The 27,834-nt window shown below is 38.2% G+C and overlaps 1 protein-coding gene across 1 annotated transcript in view; it reads left to right on the forward strand.

Moving 5' to 3' along the window:
• LOC121729936 (glypican-6) overlaps positions 1-27,834 on the forward strand; it is an 87,033-nt gene that overhangs the window by 52,000 nt on the left and 7,199 nt on the right. The window contains exons 3-5 of the mRNA XM_042118668.1: positions 16,364-16,487; positions 18,751-18,861; positions 24,878-25,034. Coding sequence (XP_041974602.1) covers positions 16,364-16,487; positions 18,751-18,861; positions 24,878-25,034 — 392 coding nt within the window. The remainder of the gene's footprint in view (positions 1-16,363; positions 16,488-18,750; positions 18,862-24,877; positions 25,035-27,834) is intronic.

Raw genomic sequence — 27,834 nt, forward strand, 5'->3', positions numbered from 1 at the left:
CCCGACAAAGGACATAGGATAGTTTTTATCCCAGAAAAATGTACGGTGCCCGCGCGATAAACGACGCGACGATCATTGACTCCCTATCAACATTTTCTATAAACCGCGATTGATAATGAACTGTCAGATGTTCCCAGTCTAAGGGCGATTTACCAAAAGGTTTTCCGATGAATCTGTAATAATCTGTGTCTTTATAAGAGGTCAATTTTTTATTCTTAAATATTCTATACAGTGCGAGCATTTTTCATTTAGCGCCTAGACTAAAAAGGTCAGTGACCGCTACCGTCTCGTTAGTCGTTTCGCCGAGTACAGTAGTACCTAATACTTTACTGTTTAGTCGAATCAACAAAGTAGCGAATGTTGGCACGTCATAAGAATGGCATTGAGGTCGATACTGAGAGTCGTATGTAAATGTGCTAGTCTATATCACAGTACAGCTTACTTGCACAAGTCCGGTCGTTGCATAAAGAGAAATATAGAAAAAGACCCACACGACTCCTATAATTTTTTCCCCTAAGGTTTTCTAATTTTTATTAAAGGTCCATTGAGGGTTCATCTTCATTCTTATGAAATTCCTAGGCCCAAAATTATCCCGAATTTGTCTCAAACGAAGTCACGAACCAAACGCTTTTAAAATTCATACATTTTCCTTGATTTTTCCTCTCCCGTAGCCACTCCCACTTAAACCTCCTCATATTATACACGCCTAGCCCAGTACCCAGTAAAATCTAATTAAACGTAATCCGTGTCCAACAAAACTGGGTACCAGGCGCACATGACGCGTCGGTAGTCGGGATTTAATTAATGGCCGGCTTATCTGCATGTAATACCTGGATATTCACACCCTGCGATATATCCGCCGTACGATATATCGGGCGTACGACAAATCGGCTAGTAGATACAAAAAAAAATATTTGTGTCGCATCCTTACTAGTGAACAGATCCTTTAAACGTCTGAACCGATTTAGATGAAAATGAAGATACTTTGAGAGACTGGATAGTTTTTGTTGAGGAAAAATTTATAGTTTCTGCAAGATAAACTATTCGGCGCAACATGGTTGCGGGCTTCATCTATAAGTGTGTAACAAAACTAAGTGATAATGAGATACGTACGTGTTCCTTGTAGAGAGTTCACTGTGAAAGTAGCAGCGCTGAAAGACTAAACTCATTTTTCACTTTTGTATGGGGAAACTCGTGACGCTCGGGAGTCCGGGCCCTTGCAATCTCGGGCCATACAAAATCGAAACAAAAAATTTCAGGGCTTCTACTTTCACAATGAACTCTCTACAAGGAACACGTATAAACCCGAAAGTATTATCACTTAGTTTTGTTACAACCTGTATAAGTGTACTGTCAACTCTATGATCTATCAAGCATCTCTACCATAAGAGGGCCATGATAGGTACGAGTAAGAGTCGGTATGGTCGGAAAGACCACTCACCACAGTTTCTTAGAAATCGGTGTACTCAGTCGGTGTATTGTCGTGCTTTACTGAAGATATTAAAAATGCTCTGCTTTTCTGAAGGACTTGGCGACACCTCCTAAAGTGAATAAAACTTGCCTTACGTATGTCGTTATGTCGCTATCCTAATACTTTTCTTACCATCTCTTCTTACATTCGTAAAAGTAAATTTCTAAGCGACTCAATAGAAAATCTAGTGACAAGTTTCTGTTTGTGTTCCCCGATATCGGTAGGCGTGTTGCTCCCGACGGCTGACCAAACACCGCCAGTCAATATTGACACCACTTTCCAATCATTAGGCGAGCTGCCTGATGGAATAATCGAGAGGTATTAACATAGGTACACGATTAATTCTCAGACAAATGTACGCACAAATCTCATTGATGAGTTGTGCCTTGTTGCGTGCATTAATTAAAAACAATGCATGAAAAACTTCGATAAAGATTTACGGTAATTATAACTTAGAATTTACAGAGCTACCTACTTGACTGCGTCTTACGACTTGTCTGCCTAGCACAGGCGTTCCCAAGTAGCTCGGATAGAGATCCGTAAAGACCACTCACAGTCACAGGAGAGAATTCTCAATCCTTCGTGTTTAGATTAAAATGGAATGTACAGTCTCTCTGAAATCTGTTATCTCCATTTCCACTATAGAATAGAGACTAAAGTTACATTAGTTCACTCTTCAGGTGAGGCTTCTCTAGCTCCAGCGCTCAGATTTTTTAGGAAAACGGAAACTTACTATGTCCAATATAATGTTACATGCAGTCTTCTCTATTTTTGTTTCGACATACCGTCAGTATCCATTAGACTTCAGCTGATGGCAGGTGAGGCGTCCATTACACGGTAGGTTTTGCTGTCAGTTTTACCACAGTCATGGCTGTGAGTGTTGAATAACCTGCCGTGTAATGCAGTGGCTGATGGTTGCATGAAATTGATTGACAGTTATCTAGATATTTTGGTTTTTACGTCATGCAACCATCGATCATGACTTTTCAGTAAACATAATGGCATTTCGTCAATCACGCGTCAGTCAGTCATTCGTCCATAATTATCTTGCGTGAACACGTGTATTCTTTGTGAAGTTTTGCGTACGACTGACAATCAGACGGAATGACTGTGTAATGTGGAATTAATCCAACATTGACCAACAGTCAAACGAACGTCATAAATTCATGACTGATTGAATTGACTGACCAGGGCATGACCGTCTAATGGATACCTATGAGAAAGGAAAGTATCGGAAAATTCTTATTGACAGTTCTTGGGCAGCGCTTCTTGTTTATTGGGAAGGGTCTACACTCTGCCCCCTGGCGGAAAATGCGATATTGAAAACTCTCATTCAACCAACCTAAATTGAGTTCAGTAATCAGTTCTTATATCTAGAGGTCTACAAGTTATCTGCCCACAGTTGTGTTTAATATTATGAGGTCAGTGGAGCGACTCCGCAAAAGGGGAGAAGCGGCTCGCAGATCAATAAATATAATCCTTATTAGATGTAAACCTATCTTGGTCTAAATCAGTACATGTAGGACGACTGTTTATGGACAGACATATTTATTTTATCAGTATATAATATTCATGAAAAGCTAGCGGTTTTTTAAAGCTTTTTTTTAGGAAAATAGTTAGTTGTAAATTCGAATTGTACCTCTAGAAGTTAATTAATAATATTATAACAATTAAATTTCTTAGTATCGTGAATTACTGGATTTTAATGAGTAATAAATTACAATTTTAGTAGTATTAATGCATTTTAATCCTTTCGCCTAATAGGGACAACTCATATTGTGACGTGAAGAATTGGGAAAAAAAGTAAAGTAAAGTTTGTTACACAAGAAAATACGCATTGTTGCTCGCGGTGTTGGGCTGCCTATTTCAATGTTGAATAGCTCACTTAAAAATTTCGTCATTCGTCAAGTTGTAATGTGAACTGATCCTTAATCGGATTCACCACCATATTCAACATACTTCATTATCACGAATTATAAAATAGTTTTGATTCATTAAATATTTGCACGGCACGCTATTTCCACATAAAAAAATAAATATTCTCACATTAACATGTTCAATAGTACAGGAAGGAACTTACTTACGATGATAAAATGATAGTAGACATTGTTTTACTGTACTTATTGCTTAGCATTTGAGCCACTGTGACATTGGCAACTTACTGAGCTGGCCCTGTAGACAAATGGCAAGCGATTATCGTAAACGCCAACAAAATGTATAGGATTTGACATATTCGCTAGCGAAGCGATGACTTATGTCAAATCGCATACATTTTGTTAGCGTTTACAATAAGCGCTTGCCACTCGTCTAGTAGGGCCGGCCATAATAAAGAAGAAGAAGTTCTTAGGAAATTGTTTTGTTTCTACCAGCAAATGAGAAGAGAAGACTAAGATTAGGAAAACGTAGAGTAGGAAGCCCCGCAGCTCGATGTGCTGATTTGTAGAAGGTGCCAGCGAATTAGGAGTTAGGACTGCCCTGCCAAGATCGACATTGAGATTACGTATCTTGCGACAGATATGCAACAGGTGTTGACAGCAGATATTGCACATCTGTCAGAAACTTTGTATACAGAATAATAATTGTCAGAAACCGGATGTTATATGCTGTTGAAAGCCTGTTGCTTACCTGTTGCAAGACAGTAACCACCCTGGTGAATGGTTGGAGTTCGTTAAGTGGACTGCGATAGGCTGATGATGAAGATAAGTGAGAAGGCGCGTTCCAAAAATCTTAAGGACTTTCAATATGCAAAAACAAATTAATTTAAAAGTGTTTCGCGACTTTATCTGTCTGGAGCAGTAATTACAACCAAACGGGTCTGATATCTCGATTTATTAATCGATGCTAACGGTAATCGATTAACTAGTTTATTTGCTAATCGATTAGATTCTAGTTTGTTATTATCTGTGATTGTTTCCTGTCGCTACGCATGGAGTTGTTTTACCTCTGAACGAACCTTATTTCAACGGTATAAAGATCATTTTAACTAGGTTATAATACTTCTGGATTGACGCCACGCTCCTTCTATGGAGCACGTCCCGTTCTACGCAATTAATCCCTTAGAAAGAGAGATCTTAGATCGATATGTTTAAGACACAGTTATGACCTACATAAACTGCATTTAATTGGTTATTAATATGTGAAATATGCTATAACATAATGGGTCATATAGCAATAAAAAGCGTTATTGCTTTTAGGAATCGTTTAATCGCCTGTCGTGTAAAAAAAACAACGATTTCTGAGACCTCTATTATAAACAGGATACCAATATAACGAGACCCAGAATATGATAAAAAATTTCATATAAATATTAGGAATTGTGTGATCTAGTGAAACTCAGTATCCCAATTTAACAAGGCCCTAAGCGACTTGTCACACGATACAATTAACCCCTTTCCACCCTAATTAATTCTTTTACGACGGAAATTTCACGGTGGAAAAATTTGTTTAATCTCATTTAGTATCCTGTATCTGTATCCTATAACACACCCTTTTTGCGGAGAAATAATGGCGAACGACATTAATTAATGTTTTTTATGCTGTGGAAATTGTAATTGTAATTTATTATTTTGTAGTTGGTTTTGGTCAAATAACCTATTTCTATTTTGTAGTAGGTTAAGATCAAATATTAACCTATTGGCTATTTCTTAAGAAAGCCATAATTTATGATGATCCGTACCAAGTGTAACTCTGTGGCCTTAACACGTTGGCAAATAATGGAACGAATAGCGATTACGAACGTGTCCTTATGGTCAATGATTGTCCATAATGGACGCAGTTTCTGCTTGATATAGACAGCAAAACGTAGTGATTATATTATCTTTGTAGACAGCTATACAATCGTGCTGGCCATCATGGTTAGCACTTAGCCACTACAAACATAACCGAAGGATAAAAGACATTGGTCTTTTATCCTTCGGTTATGTATATAAGGCATATAAGGCATAAATAACAAAATCTATAAGATTTTGTTATTTATACGAATATGCAACACTTGAAAAACATTATCATCCTAAAGCAGTCAGGGAAAAAAAAGCAAAAATCTATATTCCGTTAGGCTGGCGCCACCAGCTACGGAACCCCAGCAGGAAAACGCGGCCAACTCCGGGTCCATACAAACGTGTATGGTGTTATAATAGGTTTTTGTTGTAAATATGATGGGCCATACACGTCTCCATGTAAGGATAGGCGCTGGCTCCCGGTTGTATGAAATATGTATGACCGACTTTCAATTAGTTTTTTCATACTTGGATATTTAATTACCCCCGAGCATTTTAGAGTTAGCTGCAGTTTTGTTTATACATTATTTATAGCGTCTGGTCGTGGTATTCCCTGAATAGGCTTAATTAGGAGATTAAAATATCAACTAGGAGACCAATGTATATAAGGGATGTTCATTCTAACCTACCCCCTGCAATTATATAAGTCATTGGTAAATTAAAGTGTTCCTTTTTTGACAAAGTAAACTCTGTAGCTATAGTATAGCTGTGGTATAGCTGAATAGTTTTGACCTTTGATGAAATAAAAAACCTACTTTTAACCGGTCTGCTATGAATCTAAGAAACACTCCTAGAAGCAGTTAGCAAAGCCACAAACGGACCGAAATAGACTGAACACGTGTGAATTATATCACATACCGATTTTTATCGCCCGCACTAGGCCGAAACGCGGATGTTTGTTACTATGTATTTAGAGCTATCAGACCTAGCATGACAGCATAAGAAACCAGAGCGGACCGAAAGGGGGGGGGGGGGGGGTCACAGGGGACATGACCCCCCCCCCCCCCCCAAATCTAAGGTACAATTGAAAAATCTCAAAAACTTGCCAAATAATAAAAGGAAATTTCTAGCTATCCACTAACCACCACTGCGTCCCACCTTAGACAGCTGTCAACAGTCAACCCAGAACCGTCCGAGGGCGCAGATAAAAAAAATATTAGTGTAGTGACTATAGTGAGAGCGGCTGCGACCGCGCCTGTAAGAAACGGAAAATAATGGACATACTGACAGATTTTAATGACAAAATGGCGGATTTCTTTTGTCTATTCTTCCGTAGAAAGAAACCATTTCTTTGGCGACCATGCTAAGCCTGCAGGTAGAGGTAGTAGTTTGATGCATATTTCAGTGGGATTAGAAGGGTTTTCACTTCCTATAGGTCAGGCAAAAGAGTAAAGGCTTGATGAAATTGATTCATATTTCATAGGCAGTTGACGGACTTGTCTGATAGTACATTCCAGTATGATGAGTTGAGATTTAAGTTCCCTTGCCGGCCAAAAGCGTAATGTACCATCGAGGAAATTGATTCCTAGGCAGTTGACAGACCGTAATATCGGATCATAATATCAATTCAAAAAAGAAATATAGAAAAAACACACAAGGTGTTAATAGTTGGTCAGACTGACAGTAGAGTCCTAGTAATAAGACTGCTTTAAATCATACATATAGAACAAAGGTATTGTAAGTATAATTTTGCGTGTAGTTCAAAGAACCTAGCTCTCTCGTTAAATCCGAACAGTTCATGTAAGTTTCATGAGGTTTGACAATTGAGAACTTTCTAAACAGACTTTGTACAACATGCCCTGTAGCGTGTACAGCTGTTGAAGATTTGTATTGGAAATACAAATATGTTAATTTCAAGTTAAAATTATCATATTAAATACTAGTTACTTCACGCCCAAACCGCTGAACCGATTTTGCTGAAATTCAGTATGGAGATACATTGAGTCCCGGGAAAGGACATGGGATACTTTTTATTATGTACAAATGTACAGTTCCCGTATGATGAACTAATTTCGGCGCAACGGCTTTGGTGGCGTCATCTAGCCAATAATTGTATTATTTAATAGTATCGATGTAACTCTTCAGTCTAGTTAGCACTAATAAGTTAACAGCTTCACGGATCATCAGCTACTAACGCTATCATTAGTCCGTTTACTGACAGCTTGTGTAATACAATTTGTATGTTATATTCTGGTATATTGGCTTTGGTAAGAAAGATTTGAGGTGCCTTTCGGCAAAGTAGTTTAAGGGCGGCACCTCATATTCATTATTCATCATTTTGCCTGTTAGGTAACTAAGGTAGATTAGGTAACTAAGGTAGAAATTCCGTTTTTGCTTGCGTATTGTCATATTTTCACATTAACCTATAGTCAACTAAGCCGGCCCCTAGACGATTAATTGTATGGTGCAAAATCACGCTTTAATTTTATTGAACAGTTTCTTTGACAATTATTAGACGCGATCAACTACTAAGTACTTATTGCGTAATGTTGATCTACTACTACTCGTCTAGGGGCCCGCTTACACGCTGTAATTTCTGACAGAAAGGTATCTAAGCCATACTGCCTCAGACATTATCCGTCAAACTATATATTTAACCCTCATTAAATGTTTTTAAAGTGCAGCAGTTAGACATTTCCTTTTATTGGTCCTCAGCTTAGTACCATTTAGGAATAGGACTTAGAGATATTAGAAACGTTATGGATCATAACTATAATTTTAGTCTGGCACAAATAGTCTGGCATAAAATGGCAACACATGCCAATACGCGCGAGATAATTAAAGTTAAATCGGTGTGGCTTCCGTCGGCGCAGGAAGAGCTCCCCAATATAACCGCTGTTTATGTTCGCTAAATTAGGCTGGCAGTACACTGTCGAAGGTTTGTCCAAACATTTCATGAGGGTGGCTTTACACTGTCCAACTTCCAAGATATTTGTCCAAACCCGAGCCCGATATCAAAGATTGGATGATTTCATCGAATATACAGAGAATATGGAGATACATGGCCCTTCACCTTAGCCAAGTACGTCTCTGTTATTATCTGACGTATTTCGAAATAAAAATGTATAGGATTAATTTGTTCCAAAGCTTAATCAGTACGAACATATTGTATGAAGGTGCGCACACTAAATGATTTGTATCGGTCGATAAGCAATTAGGGTTTCAGTACATATTTAGTACTGAAACCCCAATTTGGTCAAACTATCGGCCGACTAAAGTATGTACTCTGTAGTCTGCGGGGGCTCTTAACATAAAGCATAGCTAAGTTCGACAGCAATTAACTGAAAAATATTGGCTAACTATTTAGTACTGAAACCCAAATTTGGTCAAATTATCGGCCGACTAAAGTATGTACTCTGTAGTCTGCGGGGGCTCTTAACATAAAGCATAGTAAGTTCGACAGCAATTAACTGAAAAATATTGGCTAACTGCGCCCGATTCTCAGGCTTCGACTATCGCTATGATCTGTCATCTGACTTCTGAGATTGTTCCACTAGCGCACTAAACAAGCACAGCTATAGTAAACTGGTATGTTACTACTACGTACAGTGCTCCCAAAGTGATAATGCGCATAGAAATTATCGTAATTTTTCGGCAACGGTCATATTTCCCGAGCGTCGGAAGACGTCGCTGCAAGCGCTGTTTTAAACATAACTTTAAGAAAAACAGCGCTTTGCAGCGACGTAGAGGTGTCTGACGTTGCTTGGACGTTACCATGGTAACGCCGCAATGGCTTCCCGGCACTTATTGACGAACCGGCGACAGCGGACACCCACCGGATATATGATATTTACTTCTATTTCCTTTGAACAAGGTGCAAAATGCAAGTTTCATAGATTCGGGTGTCGTCGTGATTACGACAATTAGCGAAGATTTCCATGCGCATTATTAATTTGAGAGTAGGTACTGTAGGAGCCTCGATGAATTATTACAAGGCTCTACAAAATTTCACGCTATAAATATTTTTAATTCAATTACGCGTGTACCAACACGCAAGTAATTAATTGCCGTTTTGATAAATAATTTAATGAATGCGAACAAGTATCAATTAATGTAACAGGTTTTATCGCTGTGTACGCGATTTGTCAAAATGTCGACACTCACAGAAATCAGGAAAGTATGGGAAATGGATTTCCGCGAAACTTGCTTGCTCAAGCGATTAATACTTCATACAAGCTACTGACTACTAAGGGGTGAGCCTGAGGTCCTGCAGAAGAAATAATCTCAACATTATCAAAAAATTTGCTCCTATAGTTATGTTTGGCACCCACGCGCACGTGTCAAATTCACTGTCTGCAGATTGTCTAGTGCAGGGCTTCCCAAACTTATTTGTACTGTGACGGCCTTGGGAACTTTGCCATTTCTTTACGACGCCCCTCAACCCAGCCCCCAAAAATACTTTCTAATTTTAGAACGAGCCCACCCAACATAGGTTATCATAAACCACTATATTTTGGACATTTACATTGTTACTAGGAAATAATAACCAAATCAAAACACAAGCATAAAAATTTAAAATAATATTTATGAAAGATGCGCTTGCTTTCTGAGCATAGCTTCTGAAACCGCGTATTTAGACTGCCCGCGATGTATGAAAGACATAATGGGCAAGGCGTTTACTCGATTTGGTTGTGTTGACGTGCGACGCCCCTGGGAAAATGTTGCGACGTCCCGGGGCGTCGTGACGCACAGTTTGGGAAGCCCTGGTCTAGTGCTTGTGCTATGGCACAGCTCTACTATGTCTACATTTACCCTAGAAGTCTACATTTTATTTACAAACAAAGTCTACATTTACCAAAATGCAACATACCTAGTCTCTACCACACTTATTAGCTACGAGGTGTGAACACTGAAAATGGTAAATTATTAGGTTTGGCTCTATCAAAAGTGTCGCGACTCGCGGCCCAGCACTCAGCAGCGACAGTGCTCGGACAGTTTTGTTAATATTTTTTTAATTAACTAGTCAAATTTTCTCGAACTTAGGCGCCATATTTTTCGCTTTGGCCTCTCGAGTTTAGACGTTATATCGAGAAATATACGTTTCGGACAATTATTGTTCCATAAATCAACGCTGAAACTACATAGAAGAGAAAACCAACCAAAACCTGCACGTTGCTGCCTCATAATTTGGTCCTTCGAGCCGGATAAAAAACCTTTTCTACTCTAAAACCAGAATGACTACAAATCCTAAGAACAAGGTCTTTCTTCTCTTGGGGAGATAATACTTTATCTCCACCTTACCTGCTCTACAATCGCTCGTGTGACCGAGGCCTAACTCTGGGTGTGGTAGCAAAAAACTACACTAATGTAGCGTGAAAACTCGAAACGAATGTGATAATCAATGAATTGTGCATTACGTTTCCTACTTCCTACACTTTGTGCGTCGTCGTGCGCGGTGCGCATTGTATATCGTTTTTTTGTCGTGTACAAATCTACTGTTACATTGTGTGAGCTTGTTGGTTCTTAACTGCAGTCTAGTCTTCTTTACGGAATGTCAATGACCTAGGTTATTTGCGATTTTCGAGTTTTCTATGTCTTATATCTATGAAAGCATGTTTATATAAACTTCATGGTTTATATTATTATCTCTGCAATGTACAGTAAGTACTATGACGCCCACAACACCAAAATTCGTTTATCGCGCGGAAACTGCACATTTTTCTGGGATAGAAAGTATCCTATGGCTCTGTCCCTATCAGACACGGCGCGGCGCCGGCACCATGTTACAGCACAACGCCGCCACCGTGATACGGTACGGCGCCGCACCGTGTCACGGTGCCGCGTACGGTGCGTCCCTATTCAGTCGATATTTGCGCTCGAACGAGAGTGCTTGTCTGGATAATGGATATGGATCGCGAAACAATTATTCTCTTGTTGTTACTAAGACGAAGATTGAAAAAGAATCATTAAATAGTTTTTGAAGTCGGTTAAAAAGAAACCGAGGAAATTTTATCTATTATTTATTATAGAAAAAATTTCCTCGGTATACATGACAATATTTGCATTACGCGACTTTGATATGTATTTTCATATTTTGCCTCGTTTAAGTTTGGACACAAATTTTGTTCGGAAGTTTCACCAGAATAGGGGCGCGCGGTGCACCGTACACGGCACCGTGTCACGGTACGGCGCCGTACCGTATCACGGTGGCGGCGTCGTGCCGTAACACGGTGGCGGCGCCGTGCCGTGTCTGATGGGGACGCAGCCTATGTCCTTTCCCAGGATTCAAAGTATCTCCGTACAAAATTTCAGAAATATCGGTTCAGTGGTTTGGGTGTGAGGAGGTAACAGACAGACAGAAAGACAAATACACTTTTGCATTTGTAATATTAGTATGGATAGCCGTTCTGCTGCGCTGCTGCGTGGCGAAAAGGCAAAAATTTTACATAACATAGATTCTTCCATTACATAGATTCTTCCCTTCGATCGTGGAAAAACGAGACACAATAGCTTATATGTATATTGTTATCGCGGCCGGATGTGGCCGCTAGGGGCTTGATGAATAATTAAAGATCTTTCTGATGACGACAAAATGACTCTTGAACCTAATTAAAATGCGCTTGTTGTAAACAATGAGATTTTATTCTTACAATTTGCCGACAGATATTTTTCAGACGCAGTCACTTATCTCTCTGTGTCATGTTCTTGGAAATTAGTTCAAGTAAACACAGCTCTTGGAGTTCCGTAGCTCTAGAAATAAAGCAATACTGATTTAATATACAAACTCATATAACGTCGTATTAGAATTAACTATTTTATTTGATTTTTGCTGTCAATTCCTCCTTTTAGCTTTTTCAACATAGGCCTTTCCTACCGACATTACTCTCATCTCTAGCCTTTCTTTTCTACATAAGTTCTGCTAATTGCCTTACACCTCACAAATCAAATATGTAGAAGCATTTTATTAAAGCACTTTTTGTCTTTTTCAAACCTCTATTATTTGCTATGTGACAAAATATAAAGGTTCACAAAAACATCAAAGCTTTGGGCCTCTAAAAAACAACAGACGTTTTATATTATGCCGAGTAGGCATTGGTAAAATATTTTTGAATCTAGAACATACGACAAATATGGCGGCCACTTGCGTCAGCTGACCCGCTGATCTTTTTGCTGATCATCACATTCAGGCAGTCGTCATTACAACCATGTGTTAATATAGTCATATTTGGCCGTAATGACTAATATAGTTTGTTAACCGAAAGTTCATATTTTTTGCTCTACTTACTACCTACTAACTACTTACCAACTAGATGGTATTACATATTCCCAAACCATTTGTCCCCATCAAGTTTGTTATATGATATAAGTATCAATGATATCACTACTAAAGAGAGTGACTCACAACTCACAACTTCACAAGTAACAACAGACTATGTCAAATCTAACGCCGGTCGCGGCAGTGCGTAGAGATCATAGACTTACGGCCGTTCCCAATATTTGACATCTCTGGTTTTGCCTTACTAGAGATAGGAATAGCTCACATTAGACATTAGAGACATATATTTTATGTCAATTGTGATATCCTATCTCTAGTAGGGCAAAACCAGAGATAGATTAAATATTGGGAACGGCCGTTAGATCATAGACGTAGTGCGTAGAGATGCTGCATAGTATCCAAGGTCTCTTGTCACATGTAAATAAGCTACAAATATATCTTCTAACGTATAAGCGTTGATACTTGATTCTCTTTCATCTCATCTATGGCACCGCAAAAGCAGTTTGAATTGCATTTCGGCGAGACGGAAAGAGACATATTGGCATAATTGAAAGTATGTGGCTTCGCAGCAGGCTTGTCTTGGAGATTGCGAAAGAAGATGGTTGACTTGACGTTCGGTAAAAATACGCGTGTAGCTTTTGGACGAGTAGGTTTTAGTACTGCAATATTTTCTCCATATTTATTTAGAGGCAGCGCCAGCACGGCAAATTAACAAAGTTTTCACAACGTTTCTGTCAATATTCTGATATGATGTGCAACAGTTCATTAGTCTGATTATTTACTGTATTTGTTAGTAGAGCCCACTGCTACCTTTGCGTGATATTGACATGACATGATCCATATTGCGTCTAGACTCTAAAGCTCTTACTAGGGCATAAACTTGCGTTTTCTGGACAAGGTGGTCCCTGGCAATGATCAATGAAACGCGTCTAATGCCAATGTTGTATAACATCGGTAACGTGGTAGCGTGCGTTGTCAATTATTCCGCGATAATCGACGAGCACCGAGCGTTGCGTGTGTACGTGCACCATGAGGGATGTTTGTTGCGGAATGGCTCTTAAGCCCGCTGTACGCAATGGGCCAGCAAAATGGGCCAACCTAAAATTCGGAATGTCGCTCTCAACTTATCAAAAGTACTCTACACGTTGGCGCAATGCTCTGGCTTAATGCTTTAAAGATTATGTTGGACCACGATGGATAATTGGCACTATGGTTTCACGAGCTGGCAGTGCAGACGCAGGAGGACGTCGATCATGAGCAAGAAAAGACTAATATACTCTACATTTTCGTACCTGTTTTGATGTTCGAACATAATGGACCAGGCGAAGTGTCTACTAGTTGTAAACAAGTGCAAAATGTACACTACTTTCCAGTCACAAAGCAGTCACAACCAGCACAATTGGAACTCTACATTTCCTTTAACTTTTCTTTGAAGTTTACTAGGTGGCTGGTACTTTGGTAATGTTTTGGTAAAGTTATTTAATCAATTACAATGTTTGTTTTATAATAAGTTGAGAAATGTACGTGACAGATACATTTCTCAACTTAATTTAATAGAATTATAATTTAAGCCAAAAGCTGTTGAAGCGGAACGATAAATTTTGTACCACCTTTAATTATTGCAAAAAGCTTTAATTTTTATGCAAAAATACATTTGTATAAAAATTGAAAGCTAATAAAAGCAAGCCTATAAATGTCATATACAGTGTGTAACTTGTGTGTGTACGTGTGTCTTTAGGGTGTGTACTTGTTCCTTGTAGAGAGTTCACTGTGAAAGTAGCAGCTCTGAAAGACAATTTTTATTTCACTTCTATATGGGCATGGGCCCAAGCGTCACGAGTTTCCCCATACAAAAGTGAAAAAAATTTGTCTTTCAGCGCTGCTACTTTCACAGTGAACTCTCTACAAGGAACACGTCCACACCCTAAAGTACTATCACTTATTTTTGTTACACCCTGTATAAGTATTGTGGACACCCTACTTGCACATAGCCGTCGTGTGGCGGCTTGTGGCGGTCATCGGTCTGATTACTCGTGGAATTATACATTATTCCATTGAGGTTCGCACTTTTACTCACTGTCATGTCAAACGTCATGTTTACACGGTTGCTGGACGCGTGCATAAGTAGTCTCCGATGTTTTTTTTTTATGAAATAAGGGGACAAACGAGCAAACGGGTCACCTGATGGAAAGCAACTTCCGTCGCCCATGGACACTGGCAGCATCAGAAGAGCAGGTGCGTTGCCGGCCTTTTAAGAGGGAATAGGGTAATAGGGGAGGGTAGAGAAGGGAAGGGAATAGGGGAGGGTAAGGAAGGGAATAGGGTAGGGGATTGGGCCTCCGGTAAACTCACTCACTCGGCGAAACACAGCGCAAGCGCTGTTTCACGCTGGTTTTCTGTGAGAACGTGGTATTTCTCCGGTCGAGCCGGCCCATTCGTGCCGAAGCATGGCTCTCCCACGTTTTAAGACAATCTTTGGACAAATAAGTTTCTCGTACTGCAATCTAGTCGCAGTAGTTAGTGTCAGCCTGGACTCTAACGTCTGGACTCTTGAGTCTAGGCTGACTGAGTCTAGAGGATAAACATCATAGCCTCATTTTGTTTTACAGCAAATCACTTAAAAAACACAAAAATGTATCCCTTCTTAAACCTCAGCGGCATGTTTGTTTACGTAAAAAAAACTTATATCCTCCCCAAATCCTTTTTGAAATGCACCATAAACGCCTAACGACATAATGAAAATATAAACCCCAGGCAGAATTCCCCGCAAAATATGCTAATACTTTCATATTCACATTCGGGTCGGATGTATGCGATCTATTTACACTGTAAACACAAGAATATTTTTATAACATTGGCCTGGATCATATCGATCCACATAAAGGGGTCAAATCGACAAGAGGGTCATATCCTGATATACATTCAGCCGTGAAAGTGTGTCCAAAATCGCGGAATAAATTCATTTTGGCACTATTCAATATTATAGGTACAGGCTTGACTTAACCTTTATAAAGCATCGCTTATCCTTAAAACCCATGATCCGTTGGATGGCGTGCAAGATATGAAAGACGATTTTAACAATGTATTAACAATGTTAAAATCGTCTTTCATATCTTGCTCTTGGCTTCTATATGCCGCATATTATCGTCAATCGTCATGCGACACCAAACATTTAAGATTTTTTGCACCCAAATGTTGCCTCGGGTGCACATTTTAGGGCACCTCAAAATAACCTTTTCAAAGGTCTTACACCAAATATGTGATTAGATGTTGGTTGATCATATAATTAATCAACCCACAACCCACACGACCAATCATGAGGCTTTAAATCTAAAATTACACATCACAAAAACTCCAGATTGCATCGCCAGAAAACGTCCTTCGTGATATTAATATAGAGCTATTTTAGATCATTAAAAACTCAGTAAAATTAGCTCCAACGTTGATATATGGATGCCATTTGGTTTCGCTCGAGATAGATGGTCTGATGATTAGTAGTGTTGACAGGAATGTTAAATTAATATTCATTACGAGATAACTTTTGATAAATCCTCTTGTCACTAAGGTTGCTGCAAAGTAGGTAATTAAAACGACATAAAATATAGCGCCACTACTTACTTTAACTTGAAGAATATAATATAATGACACACATGAGCAATAAAATGGTATTTAGGGTCTAGAAACAGGGAATATACCCACTGAACTCAAACACTGATAATTTCTAAATAAATCAGGCGATAGGTAACACCAGAGACATTGATTTATAGGTTGTTGGTTGACGCCAAGTCAATATTAATCGTGGTCAGTCAGCTGGACTCTAATAGTACAACATACTGACCCATATTACCTTTGTATCAAGTGTTCCATTAATATCATTTTAATAACTCTATTTGTCCACAGAGTTCTTTCGGAAGCTCCTGCAGCTCTCGCGCGAGGAGTTCCACGCGATGTTCAAGCGGACATACGGCATGATCTACGAGCAGCACTCCTACGTCTTCCAGCAGCTGTTCGAGCAGTTGGAGAGGTGAGTACTGCTGGAACTAGAATCATACCTTCTGTAGCCGTCTATTGTTAATTTCTAATTTCATATATTATGGATATTACCTTTAAACTTATAATGCATCAATTACTAAAAATGACACATTAGTATTTTTATTGCGTTTAGATTTACCTGTATTTGTAAGATCTCTAGTGTAGAGTATAAAGGAAATGGTTACAGCACAATATTTTTACCCATCAATCCCCAAGCGGCAGCCGGCTGCCGCATAACAATTGAAAATCTATTGTGTCTGCGATGCCCACGGGCCACGATGGATTTGATAATTAAAATGTAAACATGATCTATTTCTCTAGAATAACCTTTAAGTTTCGAAATCATTTTATAGTTTTAGTAAGTAGTGAATATAGAATAGAACTTACAATAGCTATATTGTAAGTTCTGAAATCTAAATGCAGCCGGATATTGTAAAAAATCGTGTAAGAACTAAGCAAAGCCTTTGATACTGTCTACTACGGTTTCTGAGCATTTGTACTACATATAAACAATGATTGTCATTATATTCTATAAAACCTTTAAATTAAATAGTTATTTCAAAATTCCTCCTAACGCAGTATACAATATAAACTATAAATATAACTGTTCTATTTCATAACAATCCTGGCATCCTATAGGGATCTGTTCTATACCATACTCTGTAGTCTATTTATAAATATGATGTTGGGTTTCAATTCAGAGTAACCTTGATTTAGCTATTGAAGTCTCTACAATGTTGTAATAAAATAAATATTATTAAACTAAGTAACGATTTTAGGCAAACAATTTTGTACAGTTTTTACAGAAATACAATTTAAGGTGGAAAGATAAAAGAAGCATCGCACTGCTAGTTTCATACTGACTGAACTTTTAAAAACAGCTGAAATCTATGCGTAGATCAGCTTATCAGCGCATGGACGTTTTGGAAATGATAGATAATTTTGCTGTATTGGTTTAAATTATGTAATGTTTTCAAAGTTAAAGTACTGTCAATTATCTAGCCCTGAAGGGTCAAGAGCGGTGTAACGAAGGTAGCGAAAACTTCGCAGATCTAATTTACGACTCACTCCAACTTTATTTGGATACAATGAATTGCTTTTAAGGTCCCCGTGGCGTGAATAATTGGTTTTGACCCGTTTGTTTGTTAATTAGGCTGTTTTAGGCAAAGTCAAATCAGACATTTTTGGTACTCTGTAACCCTGTTCTTTCAAAATATTAGGATATATTGCTGCTATATTTTCACGCTACGGAAGCACCATCACAGATAGTAAACAAAAAGTTTCGTTCGACGTTTGACAACGTTTCAATATTCTGATATGACGTGTGCAACATGTCGGATTTTGGTCGGGTTATCTATATGTAGCGTTCTCTGCTCCGAGTTCCGACCTTTACATAATATTCCCTATTGGGCTAAGCTTGACATAATTTTCTACAATAGGCATTACAGCCTACTGATTGCTATCCTCGCATTGGAGCTGGCTTGTATGCTGATAATAACTCCTAACTTTACCACAGATTTGTTAGACGAGTCTCGACATTTAGCTATCTTATAGACACGTCCTCATCACTGTGTCTCAAATCTCAAAGCAGCTACATTTAAGTAGTCATAAAATAATTGATTTACTACACAATCAAACTGTGAGCTTGCATTGATTCTTGTTATTCAGTTACAAATTACTATGATTGACGTTTTAAATGTTTACAAGTAGAAGTGATTGCGGAAATTAACATCGATACATGTTATTTCGGTCGTGCGCATGCGACGCGTTTGCATGCATTGCATATATTCACGAAATATCGCCATTAGACCGTTTAACATTATCAGACACAGTATTTACTATCTTGTTTATTAATCTAGCTGAACGCCTGATGAGGAGCGATTACCGCCTTGGACCGCTAGAAGAAATAAACAAATCCGAAAGGAATGTATCCAGTCTTTCTAAGCATCCTCATTCGATGTAATGTTTACTTCAGTCGTGGCTTACTTGTGATAAAGTAACACCTTGCTTCTATGTAGCACTGGTATGGGGTTTCCTACATCTCTTTAACTTACCTATTAAATACCTTCATCCAAAATATCTTTACGTATAATATAGACGCTCACAAATTTTCCCACATAGATAATTTCCTCCTCTGTAGGAAAATCAGTTTGTGCTCTGTTCAGCTGGTCAATATGTGACAATTGTCCGTATGTGTACTTCTTAAGTAACTACTTCTTGGATAGACAATGTAATAACTAGACGACTATTTTCAGATACTACACACGCGGCGACGCCGACTTCGACGTCATGATGGACGGCTTCTTCAGCATCCTGTACCAGAAGATGTTCATCGTCCTCAACCAGCAGTACACCTTTGATGAGAAGTAAGTGCGTTTGTTCTATTTTCAGCTCTATTGTATCTGTTGTGTTCTGTGTTCGATTTTCAATTCTATAGTCTATTGTAATTTGTATCTGTCTACTGTCCAGAGATCTATTTTCAAGGTTTTTGTATCCTGGACAACATATTCCTTAAGTTTGACTTGAGTATAGGGATTTTTTCAATTTTTTTTGTTAAAACACAAACACCAATATGAAACAAGTTTGATTGAAGAAAATAAAGAATTACTACCGTTTCTATTAAAATTAATAGCAACCTTATGAAATAATCATAAAATATGTATGTTGTAGTTATTAACAGTTTGATGGCTACAATGAAAATAACATAAATATGTTTGACTCTTTAACACGTAGTTTATGGGGAATAATACAAACTTGTGACGTCACCGATGGCGATTTGATGGTCGACATGATACACTCCATTATAAAAGTATCCACTAATGTCTAAACAACCTACACGTGAAAAGCTGTGCAGTCAAAAATGTACCTTGAAACTTTGTTGTTAGAATGCACTTTTCTGTAAACCCAATCGCCTACGCGTCAAAGCTGTGCAGTCAAAAATATGCCCTTTTGCGGCATTGTTAAGGTGCATTTTTGAAGAAAACCCAAATACGTCCACCCGTTACGTCGGACGCAATTATAGATTTTATGGTTACAACTTACAAGTTAAGTGTTATTTTTATGGTGCGTCTGATTTTCGCTACTGCTGCGCTGCTGTTTTACTGCTCTTTAATCTTTTAGCCTTTAGGAGACAATGGAATTTAATTCTTTTTAACTATTTCTTCGGTGCAGAAAACAGTATTTAAATATTTTAAGAGGGCGACTTACCCCAAAAATCAAACATCGTCCTTCTCTCTTCACACTCACGCCCGTCTTTCATATGCCAGGTGAAAAAGAACGACGCGGATTCATCGCTAAATTAGTTTTTTCTCAATAACTCGATAAATATACAACATTTTAAAAATCCGCTAGGTCGATCTCTCAATGATAGAATTTTATACAATGTATTCAAATATTAACTTAGTTCTGCATTGAACTAAGTTAATATGGTTATGGCAATAAATGAAAAATTCGTGATTTTTTCCTATCGAGAAAATTTTAAGATATCGTGTTTTTGCTCAGATCGAATTCTCGGAAATATAATGTAGTATCTAATTTTAGAAAATGAAGCAATTCGGGGCTTATTTTCAAGTATAAAAATGAATTATAAAATCGACACTTTAGGTTTAGTCGCCCCCTTAAGCAATCCTATTTTTGCTGTAGTACGTATTGTAAATTGTTCAACTTACGGAAACCAAAATCGGTTCAATAGTTTTTTTAGATAAGGAATTTTGATGTCGGTCGGGAATTTCAGAATACCAAATTCGGAATGTATAATTTTTATACTAGTTTTTCCTTAAATATTGTTGGGATTTGGGAAAAAAATATGACGTCATAATAGCCGCCTATGATCTAGTGACCGCAAACCGTCAGTGTGATAACTGATAAGGCCCTAAATTTCCAATTTCCTCGACTATACATATATACATGATACATTGTGTAACAAAATTAAGTGATAATAGTTTAGGCTGTAAGTATATGTGATCCTTAACAATCAACTGTGAAAGTGGCAGCGCTGAAAGAGTTACTTTTACCTTCTATCATCCAACGTCATGAATTTTCTCATACAAAAAAAGTAACTTTAATTTTTTTACTGCCTGTATAAATAAACACTCTAGTTGACCGAGCTTTGCTCGGTATTCGATAAAACACAAATAAAATGTCATTTTCTTAAAATGATTCCTAGCTAGATCGATTTATCGCCCCCGAAACCTCCTATATACTAAATTTCATGAAAATCGTTGGAACCGATTCCGAGATTCCAATTATATATATATACAAGAATTGCTCGTTTAAAGATATAAGATAAAAACCAAGTTGATTTACAATTACAGTATTTTGGGTCTTACGAGAATTGAGACTGAAATCCACGATTCAGTAATTCTTGGAAGCGCGTTTTCTCGGTATATTATTCGGCCGAGAGCTGGCGTCACTCGTCATATAAATCACCGCTTCGGATTGGCCTGAATTAGGGCTGACACAGTTATGAAAAATAATCGTGATCTTGACTACCATTTGACTTCCATTTAAAGAATTAACGTACCAAGAAGCGAATACCAAAAGGGCACTTAAATCATGCACTGTTAAAATTACTTAAAGGCGTCGCTTGATTTATGTAGAGTCTTGGTAAGTATTGGCCATGAATCCTCGTCATACTCACAAGGGACACATCACACAACTCCCGTAAAAATCTAGAACTTAACTACTAACACTTTTAGACAGGGAGAGCCATGCTTCGGCACGAACGGGCTGGCTCGACCGGAGAAATACCACGTTCTAACAGAAAACCGGCGTGAAACAGCGCTTGCGCTGTGTTTCGCCGAGTGAGTGAGTTTACCGGAGGTTGAGGTTGAGGGAGTTTGCCCCCATATTTCATTAAAAAAAACTTAATTCCTAGTTTATTTCAAGGAAAGCATTGCACCTGTTACTATTAGTGGCCCCTAAAATTTCAGGCTTTGAGTTGTGACAGCTCGCGCAGAAAGCTCCTTAAGTAATAATTACTAAAATAATATTATTGGCAACCCTATTGCGCGCGAACATAATAAATTGTATCAAACGCATCGGTTTGCTTTAGAAAATCATTATAAATTCATCATTTCATAAGCCGGGTATTATGAGCATGAGAGCTGTTATTTCTAATCGTCTAATGATTTGTTTTGGGTATTTATAACAAAAGACAACAAGGCGGCTTAAGAGGCCGGGTACCATCGAAATTCTCATACATACGTATTAACTATTACGTAATAGCCAAAATCATTTTCTCATACGAAAATATTTAACACTAGATGTTCCGCGCGGCTTCGCCCGCGTAATTTAGGAATGTCACGGAAACCGTACATTTTTCAGCAAAAAAGAAACCTATGTCCTTTCACGTGGTCTATTCTTCATGTGTGCCAAATAACATGAAAATTGTTCCAGTAATTTCTTAAGATAATAAGCAATTTGAAATAATTTCCTCCGTTTTTTCCACATTTTCCTCTATTACTTCGCTCCTATTAGTCTTAGCATGATAAAATATAGCCTATAGCTTTCTTCGATAAATGGGCTATCTACTACTGAAAGAATTTTTCAAATCGGACCAGCCCTAGTTCCTGAGATGAGCGCGTTCAAATAAGCCCTTTCAAATAATTTCCACCGTTTGTTCCATACTTACCTCTATTTCTTCGCTCCTATTAGTATTAGCGTGATAAAATATAGCCTATAGCCTTCCTCGATAAATGGGCTATCTAATACTGAAAGATTTTTTCAAATCGGACCATTAGTTCCCGAGATCAGCGCGTTCAAACAAACTAACAAACTCTTCCGCTTTATAATACACACACTGGCAAAATTAGCGGAACATAGGTAAAAAGGGCCAAAACTTGAACTCAAGTGGGTCGGGCTGTCTGAAAGCCTTTTTTATAGCTTCTAAGCTCATTCAAGAAATAAAATATTGAACAAAACTGGCAAGTTGACAGGTTTTTATAGCAATTATGCCCTAATAAGTGTTTTTCGATTATTGACGTTGTAAGTGTTCCTGATAAGAATGGCGTTTTAGCGGGGTGCAAGGTGTGCTCAGCTCATTTGATTGTTTGGTTTTTGGAAGAACACATTGCTTAGATACAAAATTAGTGATTTCCCAGCATCTGCAACAGCTAGAGCTGTAACCAGGATAGAGAAAGGTCACACCTACCGTTCGGTCAGTCAGGCCTTAGGTATGTCAGTTTCCGTGGTTCATCGTAACTTTCAACGCTTCAGAGAGACTGGATCTTACGTTCGGAGACGAGAACAAGGCAGATATCGGGTGACAATGGTTCAGGATGACCATTTTATAAGGAAACAAAACTTAAGAAATCGACCTCAAACTGCTATGCAGACACGAAACCTGTCGGAACAGGTCCAAGATGAACGTGTAAGTGATTGTACAGTAAGAAGAAGACTCAAAGAAGTTAAATTAAACTCAAAAGTGCCAGCAAGGGCACCAAAACTTGAGACAGGACACCGAAGAGCCAGGCTAAGATTTGCGCGTGAACATCAAAATTAGACAAGTGAGTGAAATCTTGTGCTGTACAGTGATGGGAGCAAATTCTGTGTACATTGTATTGACAGGCGATAAAGAATGTGGATAAATCATAAGGAAAGCTACAGGGCATCAAACTTACCGGAAACAGTGGCCTATGATGCAGGCTTCGTAATGGTTTGGAGTTGCATATGATTTGGAGCCCGCATGGAGCTGATCATTATAAATGATGGTACTTTGACAGTACAGGGCTATAGCACCGACATCCTGGAACTGCATGGTGTGCCTTTTACACAGTTTTAGGTAGTAATTTCAATTTTATGTGCATCCATAGAGTAAGATAATCGGGCATTGTTACCTAAACGATGCTGGTAGCCCAGGTGGAGAGGCCAGCGTGGTCTACGGATGTGGATCCGATTGAAGACGTGTGGCACATCAATGGGTGAACGGTACGAGTTAAAACTCCAGTCCAAAATGTGTCCAGGAGCTCGAGTTGGCGCTACTGGAGGAGTAGGAGAATATCCCACAGGAAATGATTGACAATTAAAATGCAAGCATGGAATGGCGTATCCAGGCCCTCTTGAGATCCATAGAAGGCATTACACGCTTTTAACATGGCATTTCTTTAATAAAAATGGAGAATTTATCCTAAAAACTTACTACTGAAATTTCAAAGATTTTCTTAATTTTTTGATTTTTGCTGATTTTTTTCTAGTTTTCACGTTTTTATGCCCTAAATTTATATAAAATTTATTTTTTAATAATCAATTAGTAAATAAATAAATAAATAAATATATAAAAATCAGTGAACAATTAAAAAAAAATTTAATATTTTGTTATGTTCCTCTAATTTTGCCGGTGTGTTTATTATTAGTATACAGGGTGTAACAAAATAAGTGATAATACTTTAGGGTGGGTACGTGTTCCTTGTAGAGAGATCACTGTGAAAGTAGCAGCGCTGAAAGACCAAAATTTTTTTTCACTTTTGTATGGGGAAACTCGTGACGCTCGGGCCCTTGCCCATACAAAAGTGAAAAATATTTTTCGTCTTTCAGCGCTGCTACTTTCACAATGAACTCTCTACAAGGAACACGTACCCACCCTAGAGTATTATCACTTATTTTTGTTACACCCTGTAGATTATAATATTAGTATAGATTAGGTATAGATTATAATATTAGTATAGATGTTTGAGTTATTTTTAGCTTAAAATAGTAATTACCTAGGTTCCTGCGTAAAAATTTACTACAAAATATTTAAACACTAAAAATATTTTTTGTGTTTAAATATTTTGTAGTAAATTTACTACTAATATTAGCAAGGCGAGCCTTAAATAATTTGAAGCTGGACTGAATTAAATTTACTACAAAATATTTAAACACTAAAAATATTTTTAGTGTTTAAATATTTTGTAGTAAATTTACTACTAATATTACCGAGGCGAGCCTTAAACAATTTGAAGCTGGACTGAATTGAAACATCGTTATAGCCTGTCAAGAAAGTGAAGAAATTAAAAAGTGGCAACATCGTAGTATTTCAAATCAGTCTAAGAAAAAGGGATGACACAACGATGTTGCCACTTTTTAATTTCTTCACTTTCTTGACAGACTATAGATACAGGAAGCTTGACTATATCCTCTGATACGGGCGCTCGCTACTGTATAATGAGAGTGTTTGAAATTCTATTTGCCACCAGATGCCGCTATGTAGCCTTAGGCTCTATCGTGTCAAATACACATTACGTCAGCAGTTTGACACGATAGACCCTAAGGCTACATAGCGGCATCTGGTGGCAAATAGAATTTCAAACATCCTAATTCCAAGAAAATGCCTCAGACAGCAGACTTATCATGATTAAAAAATCTATTTGACAGTAATTTAAAAATGAAACGTTAACTTTTTAGATACCTGAAGTGCCTCAGCGAGCACATGCGCGTCATTCAGCCGTTCGAGGATGTACCGCTGAAGCTGTCGGTGCAGCTGCGACGCGCTTTCGTGGCGACGCGCACCTTCCACAAGGCGCTCCGCTCCGGTGCTGAGGTCGTCAGGAATATGATGCAGGTAAGAGACTTAAGTTCTAGCACAGAATATAATATATTAGTAGTACCAATGCAATGGTTCTAGCAAAGAATATGACGTGTCCATCCAGTGCCGTAAATAGGGCGGTGCCACCGGTGCCCGGGCACAGGGCGTAGACTCTGGGGGGCGCAAGAATGGCCAGACCAGAGGGGCCTATACGTAGCATTGCTCGGGTACATATAATATCTAAAAAAGAAACAGGGGCGTAGTTATAGCATCTCGCACACGACACAGGGCGCAAAAAAGCCTATTTACGGCACTGTGTCCATCTGTCACAAAGGGTTATCCTGTACTGAAATGACATTGGTAAAATGTATTTTTATAGAGTTCAGGGTTTCCTGATGAGGAAGTAATTTGCGACATTCAACATTAGTGTACTACCCCACAATTTTTTTTTGTTGAATTTTGATCGATCATTTAGAACAAGACTGCACAGTCTTATTCTAAATGATCGAAATAACTTATTAAAGTATGTGGGTTAGTCTACGTTAGTACACGAATGCTTAATAGCATCAAACTAGGGACCTGTATGTAAGAAAACTATTGAAGGCATATATAATAATTATAATGAAGGTGCCTAGTTATTTTCTGCGTGTTGTACAATTTAATTGGACCTTGACCAGCGAACCTTGTCGGACAAAAACATCAATATAATAATAATAGGCAATAATGATCACACATGTAACTTTCTATGTAATCGCAAACAATCGACTATGTTGGAAATTATATAATTATAATTACTCAGATGATTGACATGTTATGTGGACCTGTACTTTTAGACGTAATTCTGGAATTTAGGTCGTTGCAAAGATTACTCGAGCTATGCCTGTTGCCTTGATTTAAGAGTGTATTTTTTATTTATATCCAAAATAAAATTATTTTTATGTATTAAAATGTGTATATAATATATATTATACATAGTGAAGTATCATTCATACAGACATACAAAAATTCTCTACATATAGATCAAAGCAGGGGCGTAGCTACCGCCGTAGAAGCGGTATTCAATTACATGGGGGCCCCGGGCCACAAAGGCCCCCAACGTGCGTTAGGGAAAATTAATAGAAACTTTTATTAAATTCACAAAATATGTGAAAAGTAAAAAAGGCCTTTCCTAAGGGCCCCCAAACATATTCTATATGGGGCCCCGCTGAGGAAAGCTACGCTTCTGGATCAAAGGCTTTAACGGTTAACCTTATTTCTGTCAACTTAATTTTATTATATCAATTCAAGTTATACTGTGGTCAAACTTTAAAATAAACCGCCTCACGTCCGAAGTCTGTGGTCTATAAATTTGATGGGCAATAAAATTTAAGCGGCGGGATGACATCAGGTTTTGAGTATTCAACACGTGTGTTTGTGCAAGGAATAATTATTTTAATTGATCACTAAATATGTCATCTGGCGCCGAGCGAGATGAATCACGAAACTCGTTGTATGGAGGTCGTACATGACCCATACATATTTCATACGAATATTTCATCATTGCAAAGTTATTTTGCTGTTAGTTCTGTCGCGGCAGAGCCCTCAGAACAGAAAAATAAGGCAGAGCGCAAGGGAGAAAACTCAAAAAAAAATATGCTTGCGTTGCGCGCCAAAATCTAAATTCAATTTTTTAAATTTATATTTGACAGTATTTTTTAAAGTTTTTGTAGTCCATAGCATCCATAGGATGATTGGCAGACCTCGAATAATTCAAAGGCGCTATCCGTTAGCACATGTATTTAAATATAAAACATTTTATTCAAATTTGCTTAGCCAATTTGCATGTCGAATATATCAAACGCACAATGGATTCAATTTTGGTGACAATTATGCGTTGTGTGATTTGGAATCTTAATAATTGAGTGATCTCATACTTATTTATAGTCACTAAATACAAGGCTAAATCTTGGTAGGGATATGAAGACTGGCATGGAAGAAGTTCTGTAAATAAATCCGTAAAAATAGATCAGTGAATTTCGCCAAAAAATGTACTTTCAGTTCGATGACCGGACAATGGCTTTGACCAAATTTTAAATACACACTTGGCTTTGAAAAATGTTTATGTATTCAGCGATAGATGCGAAAGTTCGAGTAACTACTGAGTATTAAACATATTCAATATTTTATTAATGTAGTTTTAATATAGGGTCAGCACTTAATTAATTATTGTAGGTAAACTACTTAGGCACTAGCCAGACTACTGAATATGGTAAAATGCTTAAGTACAGATAAATAAAAAGGTACTGCTCAAGTCTTTTTAAGGCTACATCATGATGTGAGATCATGGTGCAATGTCCAACATTGTCAGTCGCAATCATGTCTATAACGCGATTGCAACACCATATCTGCATTCTACCATCAGTAGTGTATATGGCTGCAGAATGCTCCAGTTATGAATTTAGTTCTCCAAACTTTGCATATTATGGCTGCTCCCAGTGCCGGTTTTACCACCCAGGGCGAGATTTCTTCGGCGCCCAGGCAGCTGGTAGTGTTACGAAAAAGGGCGCCCCTTTTTTGTCCTTCGGCGTTCCTGATCCGGCGCCCTGGGTGGGGGCACCCAGCGTCGCTCCTCCGTAACGCCGCTACTGGCTGCTCCAGTTGAATATAGTCTACTTGAAGATGTGTGTCACTCGATCCGCGTCGTATAAGGAATGTCGCTGTGTGTGCGATGGCTCACCGCTGAGTCGGCAGCACCGCGGGAACAAAGAGCTGGCAAAGGAATGCCAGATGTTTAAGGAGTTGCAGTGTTTATTGATCATTTGGTTTTTTTATAGTAGAGAACCAAAGCATACTTTAG

This window comes from Aricia agestis, chromosome 8 (genome assembly GCF_905147365.1).
Source record: "Aricia agestis chromosome 8, ilAriAges1.1, whole genome shotgun sequence".
NCBI lineage: Eukaryota > Metazoa > Arthropoda > Insecta > Lepidoptera > Lycaenidae > Aricia > Aricia agestis.